This window comes from Balaenoptera borealis, assembly GCF_965194805.1.
Source record: "Balaenoptera borealis genome assembly, chromosome: 19".
In the NCBI taxonomy this organism is placed as follows: Eukaryota; Metazoa; Chordata; class Mammalia; order Artiodactyla; family Balaenopteridae; genus Balaenoptera; species Balaenoptera borealis.
Window position 1 is genome coordinate 69,508,599 of NC_138878.1, and position 21,379 is coordinate 69,529,977.

At 55.7% G+C, this 21,379-nt stretch overlaps 2 protein-coding genes across 14 annotated transcripts; both read left to right on the forward strand.

Annotated features, from left to right (window-relative positions):
• Positions 1–190: 190 nt before the first annotated feature.
• On the forward strand, positions 191–8,212 carry LOC309617274 (tigger transposable element-derived protein 1-like). 2 transcript variants are annotated; one of them, XM_082369330.1, is made up of 2 exons: positions 191–2,335; positions 4,981–8,212. In XM_082369330.1, the coding sequence occupies exon 2, from the start codon at positions 5,076–5,078 to the stop codon at positions 6,834–6,836; it is 1,761 nt and encodes a 586-aa protein (XP_082225456.1). In that variant the 5' UTR covers positions 191–2,335; positions 4,981–5,075; the 3' UTR covers positions 6,837–8,212. The 2 variants fall into 2 exon arrangements, with proteins under 2 accessions (XP_082225456.1, XP_082225455.1); XM_082369329.1 differs by having other exon boundaries at positions 5,118–8,212.
• Positions 6,761–20,715, forward strand: LOC309617249 (tigger transposable element-derived protein 1-like). 12 transcript variants are annotated; one of them, XM_082369215.1, is made up of 4 exons: positions 6,761–6,880; positions 11,079–11,536; positions 14,459–14,538; positions 14,957–16,895. In XM_082369215.1, the coding sequence occupies exons 2-4, from the start codon at positions 11,137–11,139 to the stop codon at positions 16,787–16,789; spliced, it is 2,313 nt and encodes a 770-aa protein (XP_082225341.1). In that variant the 5' UTR covers positions 6,761–6,880; positions 11,079–11,136; the 3' UTR covers positions 16,790–16,895. The 12 variants fall into 12 exon arrangements, with proteins under 12 accessions (XP_082225341.1, XP_082225344.1, XP_082225338.1 ...); XM_082369218.1 differs by lacking the exon at positions 6,761–6,880 and adding an exon at positions 8,575–9,049; XM_082369212.1 differs by lacking the exons at positions 6,761–6,880; positions 14,957–16,895 and adding exons at positions 9,071–9,211; positions 18,766–20,715.
• Positions 20,716–21,379: the final 664 nt, after the last annotated feature.

Sequence of the window (21,379 nt, forward strand, 5' to 3'; positions counted from 1 at the left end):
TCATCAGATTCACGTTGTGATTCTGATGTGGAACACCAAGCAGAAAAAAGGGGGGGGGGGAATGGGACTTCCCTGGTGGCGCGGTGGTTAAGAATCCGCCTGCCAATGCAGGGGACACGGGTTCGAGTCCTGGTCCAGGAAGATCCCACATGCTGCGTAGCAACCAAGCCCGTGCGCCACAACTACTGAGCCTGCACTCTAGAGCCCGCGAACCACAACTACTGAGCCCGCGTGCCGCAACTACTGAAGCCCGCGCGCCTAGAGCCCGTGCTCTGCAACAAGAGAAGCCACCGCAATGAGAAGCCCGCGCACAGCAACGAAGAGCAGACCCCGCTCGCCGCAACTAGAGAAAGCCGCGCGCAGCAACGAAGACCCATCGCAGCCAAAAATAAATAAATAAAAGAAAAAGGGGGGGGGGGAAGGAGAGGTCTCTACAGAAATGCAAAAGCTAAAAGTAAAGTTTAAAGAAAAAAAAATAGTGATAAAGGAACTGAATCGGAAACACAGAAAGAAAAAAATGCCCAAGGGTATTCATCAGGTCCAAATGAAGAAAAATCCAAAGCTCATAAAAAATCAGACCCATATGGAGGGACTTCGCTGGTAGTTCAGTGGTTAAGACTCTGTGCTCCCAATGTAGGGGTCCAGGTTCTATCCCAGGGAACTAGATCCCCTATGCCAAAACTAAGACCTGGCATAGCCAAAATAAAAGTAATAATAATAAAGAAAACTCCTCTGTGTTTGTTTTACATTACTTAATGCTAAAATTTTAGACTTATTCTAAATGTATTTTATGTGAATTTAAAATAACTCTTTTTTCATGTGAAATTGATTTTTGTTCCTAAAATGGAAGCCTACCACGTTGCATTGTAATACAGTGTATTATGTTCAGTGTCTAAAAATTGGTAATTACATCATAATATAAGATGCTATGTATCTGTTATTTAAAACATGGAAAAGTAAGGCCTTTATTCAATTCTTACTCGTATGAATATACTTGTACTGCACTGAAAATGCATTACTTTTTTTTTTTAATATTTATTTATTTATTTGGTCTCACCGGGTCTTAGTTGCGGCAGGCAGGCTCCTTAGTTGTGGCATGCGAGCTCTTAGTTGCAGCATGCATGTGGGATCTAGTTCCCTGACCAGGGATCGAACGCAGGCCCCCTGCATTGGGAGCACGGAGTCTTATCCACTGCGCCACGAGGGGAGTCCCAAAAATGCATTACTTTTGCACACTGATATTATTCAAGAAATAAGAATTAGACCATGTAAGAGAAGATTCACAACCTGTGATAATTCAGTTCTGAGGATCCTGTCAGAAGGCTGATGTAGAAAGTGTATGCATATTGGCTTACCTTACTCAATTTAAGGTCAAGGGCCAAGAACCGGGCCTGCAGCTCAGGTCATGCTTAATATGGAATGAAAACTGGACCAAAGATGTATCTGCCTGGCTCAGTGTAAGGCGACAACCATTGCTTAAGCATTTTCACCTTGAGCCAGGCACTATGGTAGGAACTGGAGATGTAAAGGTGAACAAGACATATCTCTGTTCTTCATGGCTTCTCATTCTGACGGAGTCCTTTTTTCCCTAGTCATGCGCTCTGTGTAGAGGCCTTACATATACTGGAAAATATTTTTTAGGGTTTATTTAAAACTATGTAGATGAAGTCTTGAACAAAAATAGTAAGTTCTCTGACTTCAGTAAAATGTTTTGGTGTTCCTTTAGAGAAATTGGAAAGTTCCCATTTCCTGGTTAAATTTCTTAAAAAGTGGAATTTTCTTATTTAATCCATTTGAAGTAGGTACCTTCCCTTTATTATTCCAAATTCTTAAAATTATATTTTTTTGTAAATTGTACAGTAGTTAACATTTGGTAGTAAATATTTGTCTTTTTAAGGTTACTAGTGTACATGTAAGAAAATTATAGGTTATTAAAAACTTTATGAAAGAAGAAAAAAAAAAAGAAAGAAAAGAAAGAGACCGAAAGTAGACGGCAGGAAAGACAGGAGAGAGAAATTAATAGGCGAGAAATCCGGCCTTGGGCAGAGGCGGCCTTGGGCGCCCCCGGCTGGACTCTGTGCTCGGCGGCCTCGTCGCTGAACTACGTTTCCCGGTAGGCCCTGGGCGACTGGACGCAGCACCTAGCGCGCCGTCGGGGGCGGGGCCCACGCTGCCTCCTCCAATCCAGGCCGTCGGCCGGCAACCTCCGCCTCCGCCGACAAGATGGAGGCTGGCCTCGGCCGCCGCCAGGAAGCGGCACCTGAGGCCGGAGATGGGGAGGGGTCGCAGCTCAGTCGGCCCACTTGAGGAAGCCGGCCCACATCGCGGTCCGGAGGTGAGAGGGGTCGGGCGCGCGGGAGCCCGCGCTCCGGGGGGAAGGGGCCGAGGCGCCTATACCCTTGGTTCCCGTTGGGGGAAGGGAACGGACGCGCGCGAGGGGGCCAATCGGGGCCTCCGGCGGCCCCGCGGCCTTCTGGGAAATGTAGTCTGGCGCCTTCCCCGTCGGAGGGCTTGGGGACTTTCTAGAGCGGGAGGGAGAGAATGAATGAATTTAATTTAAAATTGTTGGTGAGGGACTTACCTGGTGGTGCAGTGGTTGGGAATCGAGCCTTGGTTGGGGAAGATCCCACATGCCGCGGAGCAGTTAAGCCCGTGCGCCACAACTACTGAGCCCGCGTGCCACAACTACTGAAGCCCGCGTGCCTAGAGCCCATGCTCCTCAACAAAGAGAAGCCACCGCAGTGAGAAGACCGCGCACCTCAACGAAGAGTAGCCCCCACTCGCTGCAACTAGAGAAAGCCCGTGCACAGTTACGAAGACCCAACGCTGCCAAAAATAAATAAATAAATAAATTTATTAAAAAGAAAAAAATTGTGGGTGAGCAGGCGAAGGCAGGGATGTGGAGACAGAGGGATGGGCGCGTGAGTGGTTCGGAATTTGGGGCCTCCTTCCAGGCAGGAAGCCTTCCCCATGCCCACCTCCCCTTTAAGCCAGGTGCAGCCCATGTGTCCCTGAAGTTACTCTTCCTCAGTGCCATGGACACTCCCAAAACACAAAGAGCTGTCAGGCACTGTCCTTGTTTTTCACACGCATTCCTTCAAAAAAAACTTTTACTGTTCTGATCAGGTGCTACTTTCACATGGTTTGAAATGCAAAAGGGACAAAGTGAGAAGCCTGCCTCCATCACTATACTTCATTAAATAATTCAGTCAGCAAGTGACTGTTGGATGCCTCCAAAGTGCCAGGCTCTCTTCCTGGGCCTGGAGACCCAACAGAGTGCTCAGTAGGTACAGCTCCTGCCCTCAGGCAACGTGTGATGGATGCATAATAAAATATAGGTGGGGAGGGCCTCTCTGGTTAGGTTACATTTGAGCAGAGACGTGCAGAAGAGGGAATAAGCCATGCAGATTACAGGGAAGGGCCCCCACTGTGGGCCAAAGAACCACAGTAGCAAAGGCCCCTGGGTCGGGAGTGCCCTTAGTCTGCCCTGAGGATGTGGTCAGGAGTACGCAAAGGACAAAGGAGGCCCTTGACAAAGCTGGTGATGACTGTGGCTTTGACTTAGAGATGTGGGAGGCCTGGGAGGGCTCTGAGCAGAGGAGCCACTGTTTTGTTTGTTTGCTTTTTTTTTTTTTTTTTTTTTTTTTTGCCGTGCCGTGCGGCTTGCTGGGATCTTAGTTCCCTGACCAGGGATTGAACCTGTGCCCCCTGACACAGCCCGGAGTCCTAACCGCTGGACCGCCAGGGAATTCCCCCCTGACTTGGCTCTTACTGAATCATTCTGACTGCTGTGTGGAGAACCACCTTCCTCCTCTATCCCCAAGTACTCCACGGTGGTGGCAAGAATTAAGGAGGTTACCTTCTGTGTTAGTTTCCTGTGATTGCTTTACCATATTACTACAGACTTAGTGGTTTATTTATTTTTAAATTAATTAATTAGTTTATTTTTGGCTGCGTTGGGTCTTCGTTGCTGCGTGCGGGCTTTCTCTTGTTGTGGCAAGCGGGGGCTACCCTTCGTTTCGGTGTGCGGACTTCTCATTGCGGTGGCTTCTCTTGTTGCGTAGCACGGGCTCTAGGCGCGCGGGCTCAGTAGTTGTGGCTCACGGGCTCTAGAGCGCAGGCTCAGTAGTTGTGGCGCATGGGCTTAGTTGCTCCGGGGCATGTGGGATCTTCCCGGACCAGGGCTCGAACCCGTGTCCCCTGCATTGGCAGGCGGATTCTTAACCACTGCGCCACCAGGGAAGTCCCGACTTAGTGGTTTAAAACAACACAAATTTATTATCTTAGAGTCTTGGAGGTCCGAAATCTGAAATGGGGCTCCTGGGCTAAAATCAAGGTATTGGCAGGGCTGGTTCCTTCTGGAAGCTCTAGGCTTCAGTGGTCACATTGCCTTCTGACTGAGTGAAATCTTCTGTGTCCTCTTACAAGGATTCCTCTGATTACGTTTAGGGCCCACTGTGATAATCCAGGATAATCTCCGCCTCTCAAGATTATTAACTTAATCACACCTGCAGTGTCCCTTTTGCCCTGAAAGGTGAACTTATCATAGGCTCCTGGGATTGGGATGTGCATGTGGGTGTGGTTAGGAGCTGTCATTCAGTCTCCCACACTGATGTTTCATGTCTCTGGATGGCATGGAGATGCTTCTACTCATCAGTGTCTGAGAGATGGGTCAGGATTTCTAGACTCTCTTTGCATCTCCTTGTGGTTGCAAGAGGTTTTCTGGGGGAAGAACAAAGTCTCCCCGCAGAAATTTTTTGGTCTCATAAGCTAAAACTAAATGAAACGCTCCTCTACATGCAGAGTGTGCTGGGAAGTGCGTATGCAGTGTCTTTAGCGTTAGGGAGAGAAGGGACTGGGCCTGCCTCTGAGGCAGTGGTCAGCAGGGCTGGGGGCCTTAGGTCAGAGCATGGGAAGGCCAGGCAGTGGTCCAGGCTCTCATGTACTCGCACATTAATGCCCACGTGTTCTCCTCTTCAGGCAGAGGCGGGCGTGGCAGGAGAGGCCCAGAGGCCATTGTGGGCACGGCAGTAGCTACCGCGGACGGGCAGTGGGGAGAGAGCTTGTTGAGGTGCATGGCTCGGGGAAGCGGCATGAAGACAACCCCCCACCCGCAGGTGCTGGGGAAGGCGCCCCTTGGGATCGGCCTCCGCCACAGTGCCAAGCGGGACCGGAAGTCCATCACCCTGCATGTGAAGTTGGAGGTGCTCCGGCGGTTTGAGGAGGGTGAGAAGCTGACGCAGATCGCCCGGGCCCTGGGGCTGGCCACCTCCACTGTTGCCTCGATCCGCGTGAACAAGGACAAGATCCGGGCCAGTTCTCAGGCAGCCACGCCCGTCAGCACCACCCAGCTGACCCGCTGCCGGGGTGTGCTGATGGGCCGCATGGAACGCCTCCTGAGCCTGTGGATCGAGGAGCAGAGGCGGCAGAACCTGCCCGTCAGCACGCTTCTCATCCAGGACAAGGCGCGCCGGCTCTTCGCCCAGCTGCAGCGCGAGCAGGGCAGCGGCGCCCAGGCCGAGACGTTCGGGGCCAGCAACGGCTGGTTCGCCCGGTTCAAGGTGCGCCACAATGTGCTGTTGACGGGTGAGCCGGCTGTGGCCGACGCCCAGGCTGCCGCACGCTACCCGCCGGTGCTGCGCACCGTCCTGGACGAGGGCTGCTACTCACCGCGGCAGGTCTTCAACGTGGACGAGACGGGCCTGTTCTGGAAGCGGCTGCCTGAGCGCATGCTTCTGGCGCTGGAGGGGACAGCGGGGCCTGGGCCCAAGGCCTCTAAGGACCACCTGACCCTGCTGCTTGGTGGAAACGCGGCTGGTGACTTCAAGCTGAAGCCCCTGCTGGTGTACCCCTCGGAGAACCCGCGCGCCCTCAGGGGCTGCTCCAAGGCCAGCCTGCCTGTGGTCTGGCGCTCCAACCGCAAGGATTGGTTGACACCTAGCATCTTCCAGGAGTGGTTTACCGGCTGCTTCTGCCCAGCCGTGGAAAGCTACTGTGCCAGCCATGGCCTCCCACACCGCGCCCTGCTGCTGCTGGACAGCGCACCCTGCCACCCCGTCCACTTGGGTGGCCTCTCAGCCCACGTGCGTGTTGAGTTCCTGCCCAAGAACACGTCAGCCCTGATCCAGCCCATGAACCAGGGTGTCATTGCCGCCTTCAAGGCCCATTATCTGCACCGCACGCTCAGCCAGCTGGTCCAGGAGACGGCGGGTACAGACCGGCCCTCCGTGCGGGAGTTCTGGCGCAGCTATACTGTCATGACCGCTGTAGACAACATCGCTAAGGCCTGGGCAGAGCTGCAGCCTGCCACCATGAACAGTGCCTGGAGGAAGCTCTGGCCCGAGTGCGTGCCCGCTGGTGCCCCCGAGCACAATGTCGTACCCCAGCTCCGTCACAGCATTTTGACACTAGCCAGCCACGCAGGCCTCGGGGATGTGGCCGAGGCCGACGTTGCACACCTGCTGCAGGCCCGTGGGGAGCCCTCGCCCCGCAGCACCCCCCGGGAGGTGGAGGTCGGGGATGTCAGTGGCTCTGGGCTGCCCTGTGAGGCGGGGAAAGGCCTGGCCTCCAGAAGCCCAGAGTCAGATCTCATGGAGGCCATGGTGGGTGTGGAGACCGAGGAAGCAAGTGTGGGTGCACTGCGCCCTGAGCACCTGGCCCAGGCGCTGTCCCACTTCGCTGCTGGCCTGCGAGTCCTCACAGAGAACGATCCCAACCGGGAACGCAGCCTGCGGGTGTCCCGGGGTGTCCACTGTGCCCTCACCCACCTCCGAGAGCTGCAGCGGGAAAGGAGGCGACAGGCTCGGGCAGTCGCGGGGCCTCAAGAGGCCCCATGATGGTGGCAACAAAGGAGTTGGCAGAAAGCCTGCACTCACCCCAGGTGGGGCCCACAGCGGGTGGGCAAGTGGCCAAGGGCACAAACCCTGAAGGACAGACCTCTTTGGCTGTCCTGTGTGATTTAGGGCTTGGGCCTGACCTCAGATGAGCTTTGTCTGATGATGTGTTGTTTCTGGAGGGTAGACACTGCCACTTCCCACCCATGGTTCTCATACCTCATGCACTGCCATCTTTGTACAGTGGCACACAGAGCGTCAGGCTTGGGGAACAAGAGGGTGGTGTTCTCTGATTGGCAGATGAGCTGCGGGACCCAGGAGTGCCCATCCGTGTCAGAGACATACCCTGTAGAACAGCAGTTGCCAAGCACAGCCCACCAGGGTAGCCTTCCTTGTGGTGAGGGGCCAGGGTTGAGACAAGCCTCTCCTATTTGCCAACCCTGACCTGCCCGTGCACCGTTGTGACTCTTCCTAGCCAACTCTAGATGGGGGTTTCCTACTCTCCTTGCTCACCTTCCGTGCCATCCTCACTCCTTCTGGCTTCCACGGCTTGTGTTGTCTGAGGTTTCTGGTACCTTCCCTGTGCCCGAGCCTATGGGCGTGTGTGGCTTTCCTTGGTTTGGAGATGTTTTCTTCCCTGGGTTTCTGTGCCGTGGTTGTCTTGGCTTCCCCCCAGCCTCTGAGGCTGAGCCTTCTGTCACTTCGATGGTCTCCCAGATCTAGAGCTCTTTGGAAAATCTCAGCCATTCTTGAGGGCTCAGTGGCCACCTCAGGGTCAGCTCCCAGCACACTGGCTGCAGCCCAGCCTCTCCCCAAGGTTAGAAACATGGCTCCGATTCCAATGGATTGACTCCTTGGATGGTCTTGTTATCTCCCGTCATTCCAGCTTGTTCTCCTGTCCCCCTAGATTGTAACAGCAAGCGCACTGGGGTATCCACTAGACTCTGTAGACATGCCACATGGGCCACCAAAACCCAGAGTCATCAAGGGAAGGAGTTCTTGTACTCCAGCTAGGTGAGCCACAGGTGGTGAGACAGGGCTGTCTGGCCTCCTGGACTCCTTTCGACTCAGGTACCTGCATGTGTCCGTGAACGTGTGCGCGCGACACACACACGCATGCTAAGAGTAAAGCTGGGAGAAAGGATTCCTTCTACCTCTGTCCCAGCTAACACTTGCAGTGCTGGGCCTGCTGTCAATACGTAAAAGGGGCCGGAGGCCAGGGAGGGGCTCCAGGGTCCAGCCTTCCTGGGAGAAAGGTCAGATGAGGTCCCTTGTTTGCTTTCTTGGGGAGCGTGGCAAAAGGGATGGCAAGGAGAAGTAGAAGAGCTTTTCTTAGGAGCCTGGTGACTGACTGGATTAATAAACTGCACAAATTATGAGCACTTGTAATGTGCTAGGTGTTGGGGAGACCAGGGTGGGAGAGACTGGCTTCAGGAGCTGCCGGTCCAAAGGCTGTTACATTCTGTGTGACGACGGCTATGACGGGCGACTTGTGAGGGACCCAAACCTAGCTGGGGTCAGAGGAGAGAACATGATAGGGAAGGCTTTCTGGGGAGGTGCTGCCCCAGCTTATGGAAACCGGTCATTTTAAAATGCCAGGCATCAGAGAGGGGCCTGTTTTAGGCGGCCCAGCACGGTGTGGCTGGTGAAGCCCCGAGGACGGGGAAGCAGGAGCAGCCCCGACGGAGGCGGAGTGCGGCACAGCAGCTGAAAGAGGCAGGTGACCAGGTGGGAGGAAATGCCACATCGGCCGGGCGGCAGGAGTAGAGAGGCAGCTGAGGGGCAACCTGGCACAGTCGGACGGAAAGCGAGGGGATCTGAGGTCGCACAGGCAGGGCGTGGCGGAGACGACGCACGGATGGGCCCATCTAGCTCCACAGCTCTTTACCTCGGAACCCGGGACACAGCCAGGACCTCAGGGAAAGCGCCGCGGAGCGTCGGCAGTCGCACCACTGGCGCCCCCTTGCAGGCCCCTGAAGAACTCCATTTCCCGGCGGCGCCGAGCGCTGGTGCTCGCTGCCTTCTGGGAAATGTAGTGTCTACAGGTCCCGTGGGCTGTTGCTCTGGCGGGCCAAGGACTACATTTCCCAGAGGGCCTCGCGGGACAGGGCCGGGCTTGCGTACGTTCCACTTCCGGGCGCCGGACGTCGCCAAAGAGTTGCAGAAGTATATTGTTACCTCCCCCTCACCTCCGGGCGCTAGCCTGTCGTGGGGAGGTGGGTGGTTGCTAGGGAAAGGAGGGAAGGGGCGGGGTGGGCACAAGGCACCGGAAGTAGTCCTTGGGGCGGACGGAAGCTCGTGGTCCTGGGGCCCCAGGGTGGTTGTTCTTTGTTCCTGCAAGGTGTTGTTTGACGCCGTCCGCGTGGCTTCCGGGGGCGGTGAGTCTGGGCGCGACGCGGTAGAGGCGTCGGAAAAGCCCGGGGTAGCGTGTGTAGCTGGCCAGAGGGCAGCAGGAGAAGGGGGACGTTGGAACACTAGCCGCTTTCCGAGGACTCCGGCGAGTCCGCGGGGAAGGGCGGCGCGTGGGCTGCTGGGACATGGAGTCCGGCGGGGCTGGGCCTGCCCCGGAAGTGATTCTGGCCCGAGCTGGGCTCTCGCCATGCCTCGGGGGTCGGTGCACGTGCACCCGCGCTAGTCCCTTTCTCGGCGGAATTCCTGGGCTTCTGTCCACCTTTCCACCCAGCTCCCCCTAAACTTCTCACCTCCCCTGGAAAGCCTTCCTGGATTTCTGCAGCTCAGACCACCTCTTTGCTCCTGCTGCACCTGCGTGCGTGCCTGTATAAAGTGAGAGTGCGGGCGGGGTGGGGGGACGGTCCCCGCATAGGGGGATTAAATCCAGATCCTTCCCTGGCCGAAGGCTGTACAAGTTCGCCCAGGCCACACAGCCTTCGCATTTGCTGATTCCGCTGCGCAGACCGTCCTCCACTCTAGCTGTCATCTCAGGGTACTTGGGGGAGAGAGCCGGGGGTTGGGGGCTGTTGGATGGGGCGGCCTGGTTCAGGGGAGCCCTGACCAATGCTTTAAAGACGTGCATTGGCATTGAAAATGATTTGTGTTCTTTTTTCTTAAGTATTTATTTATATATTTTTCTTTTTGGCTGTGTGGGTCTCAGTTGCGGCACGCGGGATCTTCATTGCGGCGCGTGGGCTTCTCTCTACTTGCGCGCGGGCTTCTCTCTAGTTGCGGCTCGCATGCTCAGTAGTTGTGGCGCGCAGGCTTAATTGTCCCGCGGCATGTGGGATCTTAGTTCCCAGACGGGGCATTGAACCCACACCCCTTGCATTGGAAGGCAGATTCTTAACCACCGGACCATCAGGGAAAAAGTCCCAATCTGTGTTCTTTTCTGAAGTTGCAGTGGTAGTAAATGGCTGTTGGCAGAAAAATTCAGATGCTCTGCAGACATTACAAAAGAAAAAGCAGATGTCCTACTCCAGTTTCTTTCTCCAGAATTGCCAGCTGAGGCGTTGCTGGTTTTCAGGATCCTTTTCTGAACACTTGTAGCAGTAGCTCCTGTTTTTTGTTTTGAAATTTTAACATTAGTGGGATCGTGTCAAGTGAGGAGGACCACAGCTTACTTTCTTGTTTAGCACTGTAGCGTGGACGTCTCTCTCACTGTCCATTGTTGACCTTGACTAGTTGAGTTGGGCCGAGCCTCTCAGGCCTCATAGGATTGTGCCATGAGGGAAGGAAGTCTTTCCAGTGTAGGAACCAGCTCTTGCTCTCCCCGTGCGGCTGCACTGCAGCGGTCCCCACTACCATCTTGGTCTTCCAGCCTGTTCCCCACATCACTCTTTCTAGTGCCCCACAGACTGCATCCTTCGCTTGCACAGAGCCTCCCTGGGATTGGACCCTCCCTGGGCACGGACCCTCCCTGGGCACTGAGTTTCTGCTAGTTCCCGCCAGCACCTCTGCTTGGCTGCTGATGGGATTCTCTCTGCCACTGAGACACTGGACATGTCCACGCCCCATCCCCAGGAGCAGCCCTCCTACCGGCCCAGTCTGGCCTGAACTCCTGAAGGCTTCCCTGCAGGAAGCGCTCCCTCACTGTCCTAACCAGATTCCCAGTGTGAGGCATCCTCTTGAGGGCACAGATAGGGAGGTCGAGGCTGGAGGTGTCCCCCTGCCAGGTTGTCAGCTGGCCAGGTGTGGGGACAGATTCCGCCACAGCAAGTGACCTTGCAGGGTGTGAGTCGGTGGAGGGGTGTGGGTGGTCCATGGCCCTGACTGGGTGTGTGTGTGTCCCAGGAAGACGGTGTGTGTGGCCTGAGTGAAGGCAGAGAGGCCAGCTTCCCCAGGTTTCGCCATGGCAGCCGACCCAGCACCCATCGGTCAGGAAGAGCTCGTGATCATCAAGATGGAGGAGGATGAGGCCGCCCTGTGGGATCCTGAACCGTTCTTCAAGCCTCAGCCCCAGACCCTGTTGCCTGGGCTTGGTAGGGACCCCCGGCAGTGCTTCCGGAGCTTCCGCTACGAGGAGGCGGCGGGGCCCCGCGAGGCGCTGGCCCGGCTGCGCGAGCTGTGCCGCCAGTGGCTGCGGCCCGAGGTGCACTCCAAGGAGCAGATGCTGGAGCTGCTGGTGCTGGAGCAGTTCCTGAGCGCGCTGCCGCCTGACACCCGGGTCTGGGTGGAGTCCCAGTGCCCCGAGAGTGGCGAGGAGGCTGTGGCGCTCGTGGAGGACCTCGCTCAGATGTTGCAGGAGACTGGTGAGCCGCGGGGGAGTGGGCTTGGGGGCAGGGAAAGTGCAGGGGGACACAGCCCATGACGCCGGGTCCTGAGTGCCTGCCCGCGCTGCCCAGGCCCTGTGTCCTCATCTCTGGGAAGAAGACTCAGAAGCTGTGGCATGTTTGGAGACTTTCCTAGACTCTGAGCCTCCCAGAGGTGTGAGCCTGGGGTTGGCTTAGCACTTCCCCTGCTCAGGTGCACTGGCCTTCTTTCTCTTCCTTTTCTCCTTCCTGGCAAGGTCACGGAGTGCATGCCATGTGCCAGGCCCTGTGGGTACAGCAGGGGAGGGAGAGAGGCAAGGTCCTTGGCCTGTTGGAGCCCAGTCTGGTTTGAGAGTTGGACAGTGAGACCTCCAATCACAAGTAGGGTGTCCTTCTTTCTCTAGAGGGGGTGGACGCAAGAGGAGGTGGGCACGGAGGTCGGCCCGGCCAGGGGTGGCTTTGCAGTTCGTGCTGTGTGACGTCGTCACCTTGGACGTGTGCTTGCGCACCTGTGAGGAGGTGACAGCCGTGCAGCAGGGAGGAGAGATGGTTGGTTACCGCCTCGGTCCGCCCTGGCATGTGTTTACTTGTTTACTCGTGTATTTGTGCAGTTCTTTTTGCCTGCTTGGCCCCTTGTATCGAGGGGTGGAAACCGTAGCACTTAAACAAGCAAACAAAAAGCCAGCTTTATTAGGCTCTAACCCACATAATCAAAAAATTGTACACTTTGTGGGTTTTAGTACAGTCACAGGTTTGTATAACCATCACCCGTGTCTAATGTCATCACCTTCAAATAAACTCCGTGCCCGTCAGCAGCCACTCCCCATTCTTCCCTCTCCCAGTGCCTTGGCAGCCAGGAACCTGCTTTGTGTCTCTGTACACTTTCTTATTCTGGACGTTTTATTAAATGGAATCATACATGGCTTTTTATGGCGGGCTTCTTTGATCGACTCTGATGTTTCCCGCGTTCATCCGCAGTGCAGTATGTTAGTGCCTCACGCGTTTTTATGCCTGGTCGTATTCCATTGTGTGGTTATAGCACATTCTGTTCATTCGTTTATCTGTTATGGCTATTTGGGTTGTTTGTACCTTTTGGCTGTTACAATTAATGCTGACGTGAACTTACGTATACTTTATTCTCTTGGCTATATACCTAGGAGTGGAATTGCTAAATCACATGGTAACTCTGGCCTTTTGAGGAACTGCTAACGCACCACTTGTTTTAAGAGAGGGGATTTAATGGAGAGAGTGTAACCTAGGCATTGAAGGAGTGAAAAAGTACAAAAAGAACTCTAAGGTGTCATGGCGGTAGGAGCTGCAGGGAGCTGTGTCCGCCCCGGGAAGAGGTCGGAATTCTGACAGTTAGAGACTCAGAGGAGGGGCTGGGAGGTGGGGCTGCTGCTGGATGGTGCTGGGGTCTCCCAGGGGGACAGGATGAAGCCGGTTCTGCACATGTTGCAAAAGTTGCTGCTAAGGAAAACCTTGCTAATGCAGGACTGGTTTTCACCCAGGCATGAACGTGAGGTGCAGGTGAGACACCTTGTACGCATGGGTCCACCGTCCTCCCAGGGTGTCTGGCTGTCGTGCTGGGCTGTCCTCTGAGCCATGGGCAGCGTTTGTCGTCTTAGGGGACTGTTCCCTGGTACCGGTTCCCAGCTTCCCACTGAACGGATGCTTAGGTGATGCACGCTAATCTCTATTAAAAGAGATTTTTGCATCGTAAGAGTGTGGACGTTGGCAAAGCAGCCTGCTGGCTCTGCACGGACTCAGGCCTGGTGCTCCCGAGGGTCCTGTGGGGCATGCATGGTTATGTCCACTCAGCCCTGAAGCCGCACGATCTCACGTTTACACGAAAACTCCTGCCTTTGCTGCGTACCCTTACCTGCTCTCAGCCTGTTGCTGGCCCCTTCGATGCCCCCACATGGGAGAGGGTAGGGGCTGGCCCTGGCTTTCTCTGGGTGGTTTTGGAGGTGACTGCTCTGATGCTATCAGGGAGACCAGAATGATGTCCCAAGCTCTTCCTTGGCTGTCGCTGTTGCTGTGTGTTCAGGGGTCCCCAAGACCCCCCTTAGCCTCAAGTGATTTGCTAGGAGTCACAGAATTCAACAAGGCTATTATATTCGTGGTTGTAGTTTATTACAGTGAAAGGATACAGATTAAAGTCAACAGTGGAAAAAGGTGTCTAGTCTGGGAGATACCAGGCACGAGTTTCCGGGTGTCCTTTCCTGTGGGAGTCGTGTGGGTCATGCTTAATTCCCCCAGCAGTGATGTGCAACGACACGCACAGGATGCTGCCACTGGGGGGCTCGCCTGCAGTGACGTCCAGGATTTTTACTGGGGGTCAGTCACCGAGGTATGGAACATGACTGACCTTAGTTACTCAGCCTGAACTCCCCCCAGAGGTCAGACCTGTACAGTGTGGCCCAGGGTTACTCCCATGTCACATCGTTAGCATGAACTATCTGTGTGACCCAAGAACTTAGGTAAACAAAGATGTTCTCATCAGGCAGAATCTTCCTAGGGCTTAGAGGTCCCCTCCCAGGATCAGGTCAAGGGCCAGACTTTCGTTTGGAGTGTGGAGGGTTTGGACAGCTCAGGCCTGCTAAGTCAGCCCTTTACTGACCACCCAGCTGCAGCTGAAGGAAGCTTCTAATGACTATTTCCTTGGTGTTTCAGTGACTTGGGTTTCAGGGGCCTTGGGTGTGCTCTGGAGGTACGTATGTGTGTGTGCATTGGAAGGGGCTGCCTGTCCGCCAGGGTAGGGTGTTGTGTGTGAATCAGAGGGCAGGCGGTGTCTCACCTGGCTCAGAGTTCCCGGCCAGTGGGACATGTTGACCTCCGGATTGAGTAATGGGCCTGGGTGCCTCACCCCTTTGTCCCCAGGGTGGGCCTGCAGACACTAACACTGCTGTTTCCCCTCAGCACTGGCCCAGGCCCCTCCCGAGGACCAACGGTTTGGAGACCTGGCAGAGCCGGCCAAGCCCTTCACGGATGGAGCTCAGGTGAGCTGTGAGTCCTCCAAAGTCAGAGATGCCACATCCTGCGGGACCCTGCCCGCCCCCCCTCCCCACCTTCTTCACCCCAGGCTGTGGAGGGTCACATTCAGCAGCTGTGCCCAGCCCCCACCCCCACCGCCCCTCGCCCTCAGGCTGGGCTCAGGACCTGCCCTGCACCCTCTCCCAGCTCCTGGGTCTGAGGATGGGGCCTCCCCAGGCTCACACCATTTGAATACAGAGTACAGTAAGTCCCCTACACACAAACCTCCAAGTTATGAACTTTCAAAGATGCGAACATGCGTTCGCATGTCCAATCACGTAAGTTAGTTCACGTGTCTGGCGTACATTGTCATGTGCGTGCATCCTCTACAAGTGGTTGTGTTTTTGTGTACTTTGCAGTACTGTATAGAGTACAGTAGTACAGTATCTTTATTTCAAGCCCAGGATGTCCGGAAGCAAGCGTAAAAGCAGCGGTGATGTAGCTGGTACTGCTAAGAAGCGCCACGCAATAACGATGGAAACAAAAGTGAAAATAATTGAGAGAGTGGAGCGAGGCGAAAAGATGGTAGACGTCGCTCATTCTTATAACCTGAATCGTTCAACCATCGGCTCAATCGTAAAGAACAAGGACAAGATCATGGAACATGTGAAGTCTGCTATGCCGATGACGTCGACAATAATAACGAAGAAGCGTGGAAAAGTGATGGAGGAGATGGAGAAACTTCTCAGTGTGTGGATGCAGGATCAGCGTCAGCGTCGAGTCCCACTCAGCTTAATGCTGATTCAAGAGAAAGCTAAGAGCCTTTATGAAGACTTGAAGAAGAAACACGGCGAAGAATCAGAGGGCAAATCTTTTAATGCCAGCCGTAGCTGGGTTCACCGGTTCAAGGCTAGAGCCAAACTTCACAATGTAAAAGTAAGTGACAAGGCAGCGAGTACAGATACAATAGCTGCCCGGGAATTTCCTGAAACACTTCGAGAAATTATTGATGAAGGCGCGTATTTACCCGAGCAGGTGTTTAATGTGGACGAGACAGGACTGTACTGGAAGAGGATGCCAGACCGAAGTTACATCAGTAAGGAGGAAAAGTTGATGCCAGGCTATAAAGCATCAAAGGATAGGCTCACGCTGTTGTTTGGTGGCAATGCTTCTGGGGATATGAAGCTGAAGCCTCTCTTAGTTTATCATTCAGAGAACCCAAGAGCCCTTAAAAACATAGCCAAGGGCTCTCTTCCTGTTGTGTGGAAGAGTAACCCCAAAGCCTGGGTTACACAGGCCATTTTCCAGGACTGGTTTTTCCACCACTTTATCCCGGAGGTAGAGAAATATTGTTTGGAGAAGGAGGTCCCATTCAACATTCTTTTGCTGCTTGACAATGCTCCGGGCCACCCCCCATTCATGGATGACTTTCATCCCAACGTCAAAGTAGTGCATCTGCCACTGAATACTACGGCGCTCATCCAACCTATGGACCAGGGAGTTATAGCGACTTTCAAGAAATATTACTTACGTCACACTTTTCGTCAGGCAGTAAAGGCGAGTGATGAATCAGGAACAACCTTGCGACAATTTTGGAAGGACTATAACATCTACAAGGCCATAAAGAACATTGACTTTGCCTGGAGTGAGGTTACGGCCGTCACCATGAATGGGGTTTGGAGGAACCTTTGCCCGAAGTTTGTTCACGATTTTCGTGGATTTGAGAAGGTGGACGAGGAGTCTAAAGAGGTCTTCAGCAACTTAGTGACCCTCAGCGAGAAGCTGGAGCTAGATCTGCAAGAGGACGACTTCATTGAACTCCTTGCTGTGCAACACGAGGAGCTGACTAATGAAGACCTGATGGAATTGGAGGCCCAGAGAAAGGACGAAGAGGGGCAGGAGGAAGAAGAAGTAACTGAAGAACCGAAGAGATTCACGACGCAGGAAATGGCACGGGGGTTTTCTTTATTTGAGGAGGCACTGGTAGTTTTTGAGGCACAGGACCCGAATGTAGAGCGGTACACAAAGGTGGCAGCAGCTGTTCAGAATGCAATCCAGTGCTACCGTGTCATCTATGACGAGAAAAAAAGAGCTACCACCCAGACATCACTGGATCGTTTTTACAAGAGGGTAGATAGAATTAAATCCAGCAAGGAACCAGAACCTGTGCCGTCAACGTCAGGCGTGAGTGAAATTGCAACTTGCCCTCCGTCTCCTATTGCTGACGATCCTTCAGCTCTACCATCTCCCACCTCCTCTTCCTCCTCCAGTCAGTAACTCTTCCTGCCTGTTCCCTCAATGCCAGCCCCTGGGTGCCAGCTATTGTACTGTACTACGGTACTTTTCAAGGTACTGTACTGTAAGATTAAAAATGTTTTCTTTATTTTTTGTGTGTGTTTGTTTTTTATGTATTATTTGTGTGAAAAGTATTCCAGTACAGTACTGTATAGCCGATTGTGTAATTTGGGTACCTAGGCTAACGTCGTTGGACTTACGAACACATTGGACTTACAAACGTGCTCTCGGAACGGAACTCGTTCGTACGTAGGGGACTTACTGTAGTTGCAGTCTCTCTTGCACAGAGATAGAAATACAGCAGTCGTTATTTATCCTCCCATTTTAAAGAAAATTTTAAAATGTATATAAAACATGTATGTGCATTATAAAGTAATTCAAACCTTCAGAAAAGCACATAAAGTTGAAACCCCACAGCCAGTCTTCCTCTCTGGAGATGGCCACTGCCACCCACCGTACATCCTTCCTCTTTCCTCTACACAACGTGAAGTTCACACACATGGGCGTGTGTGTGAACGGGGCACACAGACATTTCCAAAGGAAGCCCCATTAACGCTCTGCACCCCACTGATTTCACTGCGTCTCGTGTTGAGGTCCCTTCCAGTGGCACAGGCAGTTCCAGCCTTTCTTTTTAGTGGCTCTCTTGGAGTCATGTGCCCAGCCCTGCTAGGGCACGTGGGCCGCTGTCGGTTTCTCATCCCAGAACACACACCCTCATCTTGGCTGCTGCCCCTGGGCCTGCCTGTCCTCTGGACGGCCTCAAGACACAGGGACCAAAGCTTATCTCTGTGTCACGGGGCGCCTGCATGTCTTTGATCCTGGTGGGTAACCCAGGGGGCTTCCCCAGGAGGACAGAGGGACTTGCTCACACATGGGAAGGAGGGCAGACCAGCTAAGGAGCATGGCTGGGGTCTCCTGCCAGGTGAGGGGGGAGAGTGGACCACACCCTGGCCTTTCCCACCCTTGACTGCCATTCCTGGGTCTTCCTGAGACACTGCGAGGCCTGGGAACGCCTGCGGTGGCCCTGCCTAGATCTGCCCAAGTCCGGCTCAGCCGGTGTCCTGCCGGCAACTCTCAGAGAACACCCAGGGCTGCTTTACTGTCAGACTCCCATCACCAGTCGAGAGTGTAGAGCTGGGCTCTGAGAGCTGCTGCTCCTGGAAGAAACAAGGTGCTTGGCCCACCGCCCTATGGAAGGACACCGGGAAGTGGGTCTCCTTGGCCACCTCGGGGCCCCAAGGCGGGAGGCAGGCCTGCTCCTTGCCTGCTTCTCCGGGAGCCCGTCTGGGTAATTGAACCCTGCACAAGTATTTCCTCCATTAAAAAAACCAAAAACAGGAACTCCCCTGGTGGTCCAGTGGTTAGCACCCCGCTCTTCCACGGCAGGGGGCACGGGTCCGATCCCTGGTTGGAGAACTAGGATCCCCCATGCCGCACACAGAACAACACACAGAAACAAAAACCTTGAGTCCTGACACCCTTAATTACATTGCTCAAGGTCTTGCGAGCTCCGGGCTATGAAGCGTGTTGGCTCCAATTGGACAGCTTGTTCCCCTCCTTTCCCCGGCTGCCACCAAGCTCTGAGCTGAGGCTTATACACTGTGGCTGCCCGTTCCTGGGCCCAGCTGTGACGTGCTGGTAATTTCTGCTTTCTGTATTTGGTCTGACAACAGTCTGTGGTGTATTACGCCACCCTGGATGCTTCAGGAGGCCGGCGAGTAGGTGACTTGGGATGGTGGTGTCAGCGGGGGGGCTCCCTCGGAAAGTGGTAGTGGGTTTTCAGAGGCTTGCTGCAATCCTGAGGGTGAAGTTTATTTAGTCCACGGGGCCAGAATTCATCGAGTGGCCGGATGTGGCCCCGAATCTCCCACCTAAAGAGACTAGTCAGTGACTTCTAAGGGTTTTACCCAGGCCGATCGGCACTTCCCACCGATAAACGTTGTCTCCCCATTTTACAGCGGGTCAGGGCTGGGGCGGCAGCGGCCCTGAAATCAGCGGGCACAGGGCGGGAACATAAATATTCTCTTGTGGTGTCCGGAGAGAGTGATGCGGGCCCGAAGCCCCCCCTGAAGAGGCCGCCGAGGGCGGGCCAGCGCCGAAGTGCCAAGCGGGACCGTAAGGCCATCAACCTGCAGGTGAAGCTGGAGGTACTGCGGCGCTTCGAAGCCGGAGAGAAGCTCAGCCGAATCGGGAGGGCACTAGGGCTCTCCACCTCCACTGTGGCCACCATTCGTGACAACAAGGACAAGATCCGAGCGAGTTCCCAGGCGGCCACCCCGCACGCGGCCTCTAAGCTGACGCGCAGCCGCAGCCTGGTGATGGAGAACATGGAGCGGCTGCTGAGCGCGTGGATCGAGGAGCAGACCCGGCGCGCCGTGCCGGTCAGCGTGGTGCTCGTCCAGGAGAAGGCGCGCAGCCTGTTTGAGGAGCTCAAGCGGGCGCAGGGGGAGGGCGCCGAGGCCGAGACTTTCGGCGCCAGCCGCGGCTGGTTCGCGCGCTTCAAGGCGCGGCACGGGCTGCGCAGCCTCGGGGCCGGGGGCGAGGCGGCGCGCGCAGACGCACAGGCTGCGCGCCGGTATCCGGTGCTGCTGCGGCGGGTGATCGAGGAGGGCGGCTACACGGCCCGGCAGGTGTTCAACGTGGACGAGACCCGGCTCTTCTGGAGGCGGCTGCCGGGCAGGACGGTCCCTTCCACGGCGGAGAAGCCAGGCCCCGGGTTCACAGCCGCCCAAGATCTCCTGACCCTGCTGCTCGGCAGCAACGCCGCCGGCGACTTCAAGCTGAAGCCGCTGCTGGTGTACCCCTCGGAGAACCCGCGCGCCCTCCGGGGCTTCTCCAAGCCCAACCTGCCCGTGCTGTGGCGCTCGCACAGGAAGGCCTGGGTCACTGTGAGCCTCTTCCAGGAGTGGTTCGTGCACTTCTTCTGCCCCGCCGTGGAGAGGTACTGCGCCCGGCACGGGCTCCCGTATAAAGCTCTGCTCGTCCTGGACAGCACTCCCGGCCGCCCCGGGAACCTGGACGACCTCTCCGACCACGTGCGCGTGGAGTACCTGCCCAAGGACACCACGGCCCTCATCCAGCCCATGACCCAGGACGTGGTCGCCACGTTCAAGGCCTGCTACCTGCGGAGGGTCTTCCGCCTCTTGGCGGCGAGGGCGGGAGGCGCCGGCGAGCGGTCAGTGGCCCCGGACTTCTGGCGGGACTACAGCATCCTGGACGCTGTGCACAACATCTCCGAGTCCTGGGAGGAGGTTCCGCCCGCGACGTTGAACCGGGGTTGGAGGAAGCTGTGGCCCGAGTGCCTCCAGCACGACGCCAGCCCCCGACCCGGGGAGGCCCTCCCGCAGATCCAGCGGGACGTCGTGGCGCTGGCGCACGGCTTGGGTTTCGGGGAGGTGGCAGAGGCGGATGTGGCTGAGCTGCTGCAGAGCCAGGGCGCAGACCTGTCCAACGAGGAGCTGGTGGGGCTGGAGCAGGAGCGGGCAGCCGGGGAGGAGGGGGAGGACAGCTGGACGGCCTCCCGCCAGCTCACGGCCAGGCACCTGGCCAAGGCCCTAGCACATTTCGATGCTGGCCTGCAGATCGTCAGGGACGACGACCCCAACCTGGAGCGCAGCCTCCGCGTCTGCCGGGGCGTGAACAACGTGATCAGCTGCTATCGGGAGCTCTTCAAGGAGAAGAGAGGCCCCAAATAGTGTGTGTTGAGGGGGAGGCGGTGTTGGGAGTTCTGAGGCCTCCGGACTTTGTTGGGGAGAGGGGGTCCTCCCTCCCCATCTTTCACATGGAAGTGACACTGGTCTGCATGTTTCCATTTCATTATATTAATCCCTCAAATGTTTTTCTGTCAGCAAATAATTTAGTGTCTCAAGTGAACTTCTCAAATATATGGTTTTAGAAGCCTTGATGAATTCTCAAGTGACTTTATTGCATCCTGGGCCCTTTTGGAGCGGTGCATCCTCGGTTTCCTAGTGGAAGCCCACGAGGAAACCGGCGTCACTGGGTAGCACCCCTGGCACGGTATTCCTGCCACCTTGCTCACTGCACTGAGCTCTCCCTGTATTCAGAGCTGGGGGGCTCACGGAGCTGAGAGGGGTTCAGAGAGGGGTTCTGCTTGTTTTCTGGCCCGCTCACCTTTCAGCTGGGCTTCAGGACCTGCAGGTGGCAAAGGCTGACCCCAGATGAGCACCCAGAGAGACTCAGGGATCCAGAGAGTGGGCCTGGGTGGGAGGAGTGTCCGGCCACACACCTCCCATCGCTGTTCTCCCGGGACACTGGATGCGTCTTGTCATCCTGTTCTGTCCTCTGAAATGATGCTGTGCCCCTGCTGACTGGCCGGGGGGAGGGGGGGGCGGGAGGAGAGACTACAGCCCGTTGTGGGTGAGCTGGTGAGGCAGCACACTCACCAGGCTCCCCGGCCCCGGCGCGGGCGTCCTCACGGCTGCAGGCACCCCTGCAGGCCTGCTGCTAATTCTCCCTCTTCTTGTCTCTCTCCTCTGGTGCTCCCTCTCTCCACCAGTTTCCGTTTGACTCCTGCCATGCCCCTTTGACTCTTCTTCCCGTGGACACGGGCTC

Excerpts from the sequence above, each read along its gene's own strand:
- LOC309617274 (XM_082369329.1), top strand. The coding sequence starts at position 2,273 with ATGGGGAGGGGTCGCAGCTCAGTCGGCCCACTTGAGGAAGCCGGCCCA. Across the intron at positions 2,336-5,117 it reads GCCCACATCGCGGTCCGGAG|GTGCTGGGGAAGGCGCCCCT; the intron begins GTGAGAGGGGTC and ends CCCCACCCGCAG.
- LOC309617249 (XM_082369215.1), top strand. The coding sequence starts at position 11,137 with ATGGCAGCCGACCCAGCACCCATCGGTCAGGAAGAGCTCGTGATCATC. Across the intron at positions 11,537-14,458 it reads TCAGATGTTGCAGGAGACTG|CACTGGCCCAGGCCCCTCCC; the intron begins GTGAGCCGCGGG and ends GTTTCCCCTCAG. Across the intron at positions 14,539-14,956 it reads CCTTCACGGATGGAGCTCAG|TATCTTTATTTCAAGCCCAG; the intron begins GTGAGCTGTGAG and ends ACAGTAGTACAG.